The following is a 10,483-nucleotide window of genomic DNA, read 5'->3' on the forward strand; positions in this document are numbered from 1 at the left end:
ACCATGGACAATCATGTGGGAGTTCAGTGTCTCAACCACCACACCAGCTGCCTGCCCTGAAATATTTTCTTTTAATCTCCCTCATGTTTTTTTTTTCTTTTATTAGGTTTTTGCCATAGGACATACACTCGCTAGAGTGAGAGACAGACAGATACAAAGAGAGGGAAAATGAGAAATCATCACCCAGAGGGGATGGCCATGACACAATCTCTTCTCCTCTATTCTCCCTGGGGATTTTGGGCATGCACATGCTCCCAGAGTGATTTTTTTTTTTAACCTTTTTTTTTTTTGGAGGTTTTTGCTATAGGGCACATGTGCTCGCCAGACAGACAGAGAGAGAGACAGAGAGTCAGAAAGTGAGAAATCACCCTTCTCCTCCATTCTCCTCTCAGAATCTTGGGCACACACGCACACACATCCAGCGTGAGTTGAAGCCACCAGTCCGAGACTCGAACCATGGTTGACTACATGGGAGTCCAGCGACATAGCCATTACACTAACTACTGGTCCCACAAAGTGATTTTTCAAGCCAGTGGGTCCAGGACTCAAACCGTGGTTGGCCATGTGGGAGATTAGCACCTTAATCACCATTCCACCTGCTGGCACCAGTTTTACCTTTTAACAGAACTGAAATTATATTCTACTTACCACCTGCCCTTCACTTTATCCCATTAACATATCACCATGCCACCTGATGACGTCTAATCTTTTCTTAAAAGTTTTTTTTTTGGGGGGGTGGCATCAGGTGGCGTGGTGGTTAAGGTGCTGGACTCCCACATGGTCAACGCTAGTTCAAGTTCCAGACTCGGAGGCTTGAAACTCACACCAGTCATGTGCGCATGTATGCTCAAGATACCAAGAGGAGAATGAAGGAGAAGGGATTGTGGTGTGGCCATCCCCCGGGGGGTGATTTCCTGCTTTCTGTCTGTCTCTTTAGCAAGTACATGTGCCCTGTGGTAAAAATTTCTCTTATGAAAAGAAAAAAGAATTTTGTTTTCATGGGCCAGCAAGTGGCACAAAGGTTAAGGAGACTGGATCCTACGTGGTCAACTAAATGGTTCAAGTCCCAGAACCAGCAGCTTGAAAAATCACTTAAGGCACATGTGCATGCATTCTCAAAATTCAGAAAGGAGACCAGAAGAAAAGAGAGTGTGGTACGGCCATTCCCCTCAGAATTACTTACTTTCCCTCTCTTTTTCTCTCTCTCTCCAGCCAGCAAAACACACCATACAGGGACCAGCAGATAGTGTGGTGGTTAAGGTGCTGGATACTCCCACATGGCCAACCATGGTTTCGAGTCCCGGGTCTGGTGGCTTGCTTACTTTCACACATTCTCTCATTCTCTCTCTCTCTCTCTCTCTCTCTCTCTCTCTCTCCCTCTGGTCAAATTAAAAATAAATAAATAAAATAAAATAAAATAAATAAATAAAATTAGATAAATAATTCTTTAAAAAGAAAAAAATACAGAAAAAAATAAAAATTAGAAATTCTTTATTCATGACTGTATGTGCCATGATCATCTTTCTCCAGTTCTCTAGCCCATTAGATCCTGAGCACTGGTATGCCTGTCCAACGTCCTTCAGGCCAACCTGACAAGGGACCTCATGTGGATTGCCATGTGGAATCTGGCTTCTTTTGAGTAGTGTGTTACCACTGTTCCAATGAGCAGACCCCTTTACTTAAACTTTTAAAGTATATTTGTATTAGATGACCCCCAAAATAACATAAGTTCCAGGTTAAGAAGTTACAGAGTATCACTTAATAAAAACTATATCAGAAATGTATCTTAGCTCTTGATACAGTACCTGCTTGTAAAATACAAAGTACATCAGCAGCTTCCTCCAAATACACTGGACTCTCAAAGAGCTCAGAAGATTTGAAAAAAAATTCTCCATTGGATTCAGACACCTTTAAAACAACAAAAAAAAAAGAGACAAAGTAATAAATTCTATCGATTTCAGATAAGTTAAATCCCTTACTTTAAAAAAAAAATTCTTGCCATAGAGTGTGTGCACTCACAATCCTCCTTCCTCAGCCTCTGGTGTACACCACCATGTCTGCTTTTAGGCTGGGCCAGAAATTGAATTCAGCTCTCTGATGTGTCCTTAGCCTGCCAAATAGCAGCATTTACCACTGTGTGCTACTATGGTTAGGCCCAACCTGTGTTCCTTTTTTCCCCTGTTTTTGCCTAACTGTCTCTTTCTTTTTTTCAGATTATTTATTTCTTCCATGAGAGAAGTAGAGAGAGACAGAGAAAGAGAAGGGGAGGAGAGGGGGAGAAAACGACAGTGTACCCACACCAGGGTCTTCATGCTGTGATCCACCATGAGCCTCAGCCAACCTGATCACAGGTATGTGCATAACCTGTGTACAGAGGGAGACCCTGGGACACAAGCACAGAAACTTCCCATGTAGCCTCAGCACTGCAGAGGATGGCATTACTGCTGACCCACAGCAGCTGCTTGTTTCTAACGTTCAACGTGTAGACATAAATTCATGAATATTTTGAGCTGTGGTTAAAAGAAAAGCACCTTGTTCATAATTGCCAACAGTTCGCTAAGCACAAGACGCAAACGACGAGGTGAATCACTGTGCTCAAACTCTAACGTCAGTCCATGCTGAAGCTGTGAGACAAGGATGCTCTCTCCACTGCCTCCTCCAAGTTTATGCCTAATGAAGTACAAACATGTAAAGCAATAATTATGAAAACAAAGTTATGGAAGTAATCACATAAAAATATAGTCTATTGAAATAACCTACAGAAGATGGATACATTTCAAATGTTACTCATTTTGAAATACTATTCAGTTTGCCTATTTCTAGTTTTCACAATCTATATAAAGAATCCATTACAACTCACAGTTAATACTCAATTCCAGTAACAATGACTTACTACTGGATTCACAAAGGGCAGGGAAAAATATAACGTCTGCCCAGAACCTTTGGGAATCCAAGTAAGCTTAAAGTCTCCAAAGTGGTTCCAATAAATCCTTCCAATCTAGAGGAAGCTATCCAAACCACTTCCTACTAAGAGTAACTGACCTTATTGGTTTAGATCAAATACAATTATCCATGGCCAAGTTTCTTTTTTTTTTTTTAAGATTCATTTTATTTTATTTATTCATTCATTTATTTTCATTTGACCAGAGAGAGGCACAAAGAGAGAGAGAGAGGGAGGGAAAGTGAGAAAGCAAGCCACCAGATCTAGGACTCAAACCATGGTCAGCCATTTGGGAGTGTCTTAACCACCACGCCACCTGCTGGTCCCATGGCCAAATTTCTTTATACAGTATTTTATAACATGGAATTCAAGGGGGCTGGCAGGTGGCGTGGGGGTTCAAGGTGCCAGATTCCTACATGGCCAACCACGGTTCACATCCCAGACCTGGTGGTTTGCTTTCTCACATTCCCTTTCTCTCTCTCTCTCTGTCTCTGTCTGGTCAAATTTTAAAAAGAAAAGAATTAAATAAATAAATAATTCTTTTTAAAAAATATGGAATTCAAGGGGCCATCAGGTGGTGTGGTGGTTAAAGCACTGAACTCTTACATAGCTGACCACAGTTCAAGCCCTGGACCCAGCAGCTTGAAAATCATGCCGGATGCATATGCACGCATGACAAAAATCACAAAAGTGACTGAGGTGTGGCTACAACCCCCAGCGGGGGGGAGTTCTCACTTTCTCTCTCCCCCCTCAGAGAGCGCACATGCCCTACGGTAAAAACTTAAAAAAAAAAATCAAGAGGGCCAGGCAGTGGCATAGTGGTTAAAGAGGCAAGATCTCACACGGTCAACTGTGTGGCTCAAGTTCCAGACCCAATGGCTTGAAAAACACATCTGGTGCGTGTGCGTACGTGCCCAAAATCCCTGGAGAAGAATGGAAGAGACAGGATTATGTCACGGCCATTCCCTTGAGGGGTGCTTTCTCACTTTCCCTCTCTCTCTCTCTGACTGGCAAACACACGCACTCTATAGCAAAATTTAATTTAAAAAAAGAATTCAAGAGATCCTAGAATGTTAGCTAAAAACAGAAAAGACTTAAATAAAATGCTCTCCAAAATTCAGATTCTCATCCTTTCTCAAAGAGCTCTGAAAACTCTGAAAAACATCTGATTCCCTATTCATTGGTGAATCTCAACCCATGTGTTATATTACCTAAGTTGCTGCTCTTTGCTGGCATCCTGCTCTAAAGCATGAAAGTCCACAGACAGCAATGCAACAATGGAATTGACAGCTTCCACTCCAGAGAGAAGTCGAAGGATAAGTTTTTTATCCTGAGCCCAGCTTTGGCTCTGGTCAGCAGGAGCACAAAGTGCCATCCGCACCAAGCAGGGCAAGAGAAGTCTTAATTCCGGATCACTTAACGATGCCAGGCGAACAACATCCACCTTCTGCATTGCTTCAAAAGCAAAAGGGCTGACAAACTGAAGGCTTGTACACTCAGTCATGTTTACTGTTGATCCTAATAGTAAAAACACAAATGAAAACAGGTATAACTTCCACCAGTACCAACGGCCCTCTTTAAAAACCCTGAAAATGTGATGCATTTCAATAGGCCCCTCTGTTAGCAATGTCTCTGACAAAATTAAAAACACAGTTTCTCTGTCTCCCAGTTTGTATGGTCATCTAAAAATCAACAAAGAGAGGACATTAATATCTCTTCCAGGGGCCAGCAGTTGGCACAGTGATTAAGGGCACTGGACTCCCACATAGCTAACCACGTGTCAAGTCCTGGACCTGGTAGCTTGCCCTCTCACTTCTCTCGCTCGCTCGCTCGCTCGCTCACTGTGGCCTTCTCTGGTCAAATTTAAATAAATAAAGTTAAATAAAATACTTTTTTATTTTTTGGAGAGGTTTTTTGCTATAGGGCGCGTGCGCTCACCAGACAGAGAGAGACAGAGATAGAAAGCGAGAAATCATCCCCCGGGGGGATGGCCACACGGCAATCCCTTCTCCTCCATTCTCCTCTGGGATCTTGGGCACGCATGCACACGCGCCCAGCCTGAGTTTAAGCCACCGGGTCTGGGACTCAAACCGCGGTCAACTACGTGGGAGCCCAGCGACATAGCCATTATGCTAACTGCTGGTCCCATTAAAATAATTTTTAAAAATACATATCTCTTCTAGCCTAAGGAATCTTCTGCTTCAATATGCACATTTACAAAGAAGGAACATTAGGCCCAGAGAGTAAGTAATAAGCCCAAAGTAATGTTACTTACTACCTAGAGGCAAAAATCCAAGACTGGACCCTCATCTAAGTCCCAGCCCAAACTTTATCTACTCAGTTATATGAACTCCATAAAACAAATAAAAGTATATGAATGGCCATAGTTATGGCACCTCTTCCCTACCTCTTTAGTTTCATGTCTACCTGACACATGTAAATAAGTTTCCCACCCTCCAAAAGTCGGTGGAAACACTGGTAAATCGCCTCGCTGGCTAGACAGAAAGAAAGTCGTTCAAAGCTCTAGAGGCATAAGGCTAGCCTAAGTTCCCTGTGTTGCTGACTAAAAAGCAGGTGTAAATGCAACAAGCTCTGGGAGAAAGAGGAGTCCCACTTGCCACTCATCTGTCTTCAGAAGTAATCAAAATTACCAAAACAAAACATAAAACAAGGCAGTAAGCAGCCAGCCAAAGCCATCCCTTCTTAAGACCCACAGATTAGCAGAGTCGTGGGTTCAGACGAGTGAGCAGAAACTGCTTTGCACTGAAGCAGGAGGAGCGGTCTACAAGAGGGGCGGGCTGACGGAGCTGAGGCACCGAGACCAGAGCGCTCACAGGTATCGCCCGGGTCGCAGTGAGAAGCCCTTCAGGCTGAGAAGACTGGCCAGCTGCCGACAAGGTCTGAGGAATGCGCTGAGGCCTGAGAAGCGGACGCTTCGTACCTTCGGATCTACCCTCCAGCCTCACGGGACCCCACCCGGATTCCGCGTCCTACAGGCGGGACGCGGCAGAAATCGAGAGCGCGGTCCGAAGTTGGGCCTAGGCGATAATCCGGATCCCCAAACCCCAGCTGTGCTCCGAGTCGACGCGGGCACCGAGAAAAAACGCAGACGCCGGGACCGACGGCGTGGCCGATAAGATGGGGCGGAATGGGGACTCCGCACAAAGCCAGAACCGAGACTGGAGGGAGGGAAAAGCGGAGAAGACTTTTTCAACCTGCACCCAGCACCTTCATTCATCCCCAGCGCCTGGCTCCCGTCGGCCACCGTACTGCACTGAAGGGAAAGTGGCTGCGGGAGGAAACCCAGAGACATCCGCGCGGAGGCGACGGTGCGCATGCGCGGCCCCGCCCCCAGCCCGCTGCCGTGCGCCGCCCCACCCCGCCCCGCCCTGCCGGGTCCCGCCCGGTCCCGCCCCGCCGGGCTTCCCTGGAAGTTTGGAGCTTAGTTAGCAGGCCCTCCTTGGCTCATCAGCTGTTCCCTTTTAGAGAAAGCATTGAGCCCCCCAGCACTTCAGTTTCATCGTTATAGGATTATCGTGATTTTTTTTCCCCCTTAATTTTGTTTTGTTTTTATGCTCTAGGGCGCGGCTGCTCGCGGAAGGCAGGTGAGAAAGGGCACCCCACACACACCCCTTCCCACTCCACCGTCCTTTCCCTTCCATTCTCTGGGATTTGGGTAACCTACCCGACCCCAGTCCATTCCTTTTAACTTGCGTTAAAAGAAATGTCAAAGTCCCCATCCCCTTCTTTGACAGAACCCTAATGGAAATGGTGCTCTTTAAATTGTCTGTCCTCGCCCAACACCAAAATTCCAGAATCCCAGGATTTGTAGGAGAAAGGTACAAAGTAGTCTAATCCCCAACCTTCTCCTCTCAACCACACACTTCCACTGTAAGAAGTTAAACATTCCTTTCAGTTTGTTGTTGTTTTCAGGTTTTTGCCATAGGGCGCTAGCACTTGTCTGGAGAGAAACAAAGGCAGTGAGAATGAAAGTGAGAAATCACCACCCAGGGTGGATGGCCACTGCATAATCTCTTCTCCTCCTGGGATTTTGGGCACATACCAGGGGTGCCTGGTGTGATTCTCAAGCCACCAGGTATGGAACTCAAATCCTGGTCGGCCAAGTGGGAATCCAGTGCCTCAAATACCCCACCACCTGCTGGTCCCAACTTTTCAGAGTTCTTAACATAGGATCCATAGATCCTGAAAGGGCAATTGGTGGAGTTTCAAGAATTATTTAGAATCCTGGGGACCAGCAGTTAGCGTAATGGCTATGTCTCTGGACTCCCATGTAGTCAACTGCTGTTCGAGTCCCGGATCCGGTGGCTTAAACTCACACCAGGCGCGTGTGGGTGCGTGCCCAAGATCCCGAGAGGAGAATGGAGGAGAAGGGATTGCGACGTGGCCATCCCCTCTGGGGGGTGATTGCACGCTTTCTGTCTCTCTGTCTCTCTCTGTCTGGCGAGCACACGCGCCCTATAGCAAACATCTCTCAAAAAAAAAAAAAAGAATGATTTAGAATCTTCAAGATAATGAGTACTAGGTACTTCTGAAAAAGGTCTGAAACATTCAGCCAATTCCCAAAAGGAGCCTGATTGCTAGAAAAATGACCACTAGTCTATATATTAAGAATCACTAGTCTATATATCTTCATACTATTTTTTATTCCTGATTAATGAGTATTTGGCATGTTAAGCAGGTTAGCAGGTATTGGCTGTTTAGCACATATCTTGTTGGAAAGTGGAAACAAAACTATTTTATAGGGAAGCCAGCAGGTGGTGTGGTGGTTGAGGCAGTAAACCTGTGAACAGTAAATCACATGGCAGACCATGGTTCAAGTTTCAGACTTAGTGGCTTGCTTTTCTCACTTTCTCACTCTTACTCTGATGAGCATGTGTGCCCTATAGAAAATTTTTTAAAATAATAATAAATATGCATATATTGTGCCCTGGCCATCGTGGAGCATCCTCCAGAGCCCAGTGAGCTCATAGTCACCAGTGGGGGGCTGGGCCTGTCCTTGAACTCCAGGGAGTTGGCACAGCTAAGTGACCTGACCCATGATGTCATCTTCAAGGACCGCTGTGAGGCCCTGTGGGGCAGCTGCCCTGCAGTCCTTTCTGCACTGCAATGACGTGCTCTACACCCAAGGCCTACAATGATGCCTGCTGATGGGGATGCCCTTGGAGCTATGTTCCTGGCTGGCCAGCCTGCTGGTCAGGGCATGGCAGAGCTGGAGGCCATTGACGAGATCCAGGCCGCTGCCAATGGTGGTCTGCTCTGGTGCCAAAGGCATGCTGGGACCCAGCCTATGTGCAGGGACCTCACAGGCTGACTCCTCAGCCAACGTGTGTCCAGGGAGAAGGTGGACAGAGGCCCCCAAGGGTCCTGGAGGTCCACATCAGGGAGGCCTTGGCAGCACCTGGTCATGGCTCCTGTGGAGGGCAAATAGGCCTGGAGGGTGCTGAAGTCTGGGGAGCGCTCTGCCCTGTCAGCTCAGAGTAGCTGGGCAGGTACCAAGATTTGATCAGCACCCTCCCGGAATTCCCCCAGCATCCTATGGGGAGGCCACCGCTGATGCCAGGTTCAGGGGCTCACAGAGGGAGGGGTGTCTTATCCCCATCCCCATCCATCTCCAAGTTCACACACAGTCTCCTCAGGAGTGAGCATGGCATGTTGCCATCTTTGGCTGGGGCAACAAGGTGGTAGCAGGACACTAGCCATTCCTCAGCAACAGGCCCCAGGGAGACCCTGTGACCCTTGATGCGAAAGCACCTTATTTTTGCCCCATTTTAATGGTTTTCTGGAAATACAAAAAATAATATTTCTAAATATATGGTTTTTATAGGTCTCAGCACAAAGTAATGACAAACAGATGATATAACAAGTATACTCATTACCACGATTTCATCATTACATACTCTAATCTTATACTGAGAAATCACATTGTACCTGACAAAATGTACAATTATGTCAATACAAATTTTTTAATCTCTTAATACTTGAATAATTGTTATAGATTTAAAATGCATTGGGACCAGCAGATGGCATAATAGTTAGGTCGCTTGCCTCCAACTTAGTCACCTGCAGTCTGAGTCCGGGATCCAGAGACTTAAAACTCACACCTGGGAGATGCAACAAGCTGGGCCTGCCACATTCAAAGGCATCTCTGAGCCCACCAAGTAGGTACCATGAGCAAAGCTCACCCTCCTGAATTGAAAACACTTATGGACAAGAAGTTATTGAAATGAAATGGTGGCAGACACGTCCAAGGGATATTGCAGGGTGTTGATCCATTTATGAATGTGTGGAGATGGCAACTAGTGGGCAACAGAACAATGCTGGAATGGTGGTAATACGAGGAAGTATCATCGTGTTAGGAGCCTTGGAACGACTATAAATAATGGCTGTTCAACAGAAAAATCCATGTCCCCTCATCAACGGGCCTGATTTACTATGATGTAAAAACCAGGTCGTGTACACTTTCATAATAAACTTTTTGTTAAGAAAAAAAAAAAAGAAAGAAAGAAAGAAAAGAAAGAAAAAAGAAAAGAAAGAAAAACACACACAGTATAGGGGTGATTTCTTCTCTGTCTCTCTGTCTGTGTCTCTGGTGAGTGAACATACCCTATAGTAAAAAAATCTCTCTAAAAACACAAATTTATGGGACCAGCAGGTGGCATGGTAGTTAAGGACAACTGCGGTTCGAGTACCAAAACTGGCAGCTTGCTTTTTCACTTTCCCTCTCTCTTGCTCTGTCCCTCTCTGATCAAAATAATTAATTTAAATAAAATAATTCTTTTAAAAAAGTATGTATATGTATATTTATATATTTATTCATTTATTTATTTGAGGCAGGCGGGTGGCATGATGTTTAAGGTGGCTGGATCCCACATAGCTAACAGCGTGATTCAAGTCCCTGACCTGGGAGCTTGAAAAATACATGAGGTGGGGACCAGCATTTAGCGTAATGGCTATGTCGCTGGACTCCCACGTAGTCGACCACGGTTCGCGTCCTGGACCCAGTGGCTTAAAACTCACACCGGGCGTGTGTGTGTGTGTGCCCAAGATCCCGAGAGGAGAATGGAGGAGAAGGGATTGTGGCGTGGCCATCCCCCCTGGGGATGCTGTTGTGTTTTTTAAATTGCTGGTCACTGTACGTTTATAATAGATCTCACAATTATTAATGAGCTATAGACTATACTATGTCATCATTTAAAATAAATTTTTAAGAAGTATTTTGGTATTATTATTTTTTAAATTGGCTATAGGGCATGTGTACTCATCAGAGAGAGACAGAAAGGTAGTGAGAAACCAAGCTACCAGGTCTGGGACTCAAACCCTAGTGGACCATGTGGGAGTCCAGCGCCTGAACCACATGCCACCTCTTGGCACCACGTCATCATTTTTTAATCATGTTCTACTTCATTCTCCTTTTTTCCTCTTTTTTTTTTCTTTTACTTATTTATTTATGAGCGCAAGAAAGAGACAGATTTTAGACAAGGTCTTACCATGTCAGATCCTTCTCCAAGATAGCTAGGACCA

The 10,483-nt window shown here is 45.3% G+C and overlaps 1 protein-coding gene across 3 annotated transcripts in view; it reads right to left on the reverse strand.

The window, feature by feature from the left end:
• The window catches only part of INTS2 (integrator complex subunit 2), a 72,052-nt gene extending 65,793 nt beyond the window's left edge, over positions 1-6,259 (reverse strand). Inside the window, exons 1-4 of one of the 3 annotated variants that reach the window (XM_006167216.3) lie at positions 6,157-6,259; positions 4,153-4,459; positions 2,532-2,670; positions 1,806-1,908 (exon numbers count right to left, since the gene is read on the reverse strand). In XM_006167216.3, the coding sequence (XP_006167278.1) occupies positions 1,806-1,908; positions 2,532-2,670; positions 4,153-4,459; positions 6,157-6,175 (568 nt within the window). In that variant the 5' untranslated portion in view covers positions 6,176-6,259. Of the gene's footprint in view, positions 1-1,805; positions 1,909-2,531; positions 2,671-4,152; positions 4,460-5,882 lie in introns of all 3 variants that reach the window. The other 2 variants (XM_006167217.3, XM_006167218.3) reach the window with 2 other exon arrangements.
• Positions 6,260-10,483: the final 4,224 nt, after the last annotated feature.

Source organism: Tupaia chinensis, unplaced genomic scaffold (genome assembly GCF_000334495.1).
Source record: "Tupaia chinensis unplaced genomic scaffold, TupChi_1.0 Scaffold144642_1, whole genome shotgun sequence".
Lineage (NCBI taxonomy): Eukaryota > Metazoa > Chordata > Mammalia > Scandentia > Tupaiidae > Tupaia > Tupaia belangeri.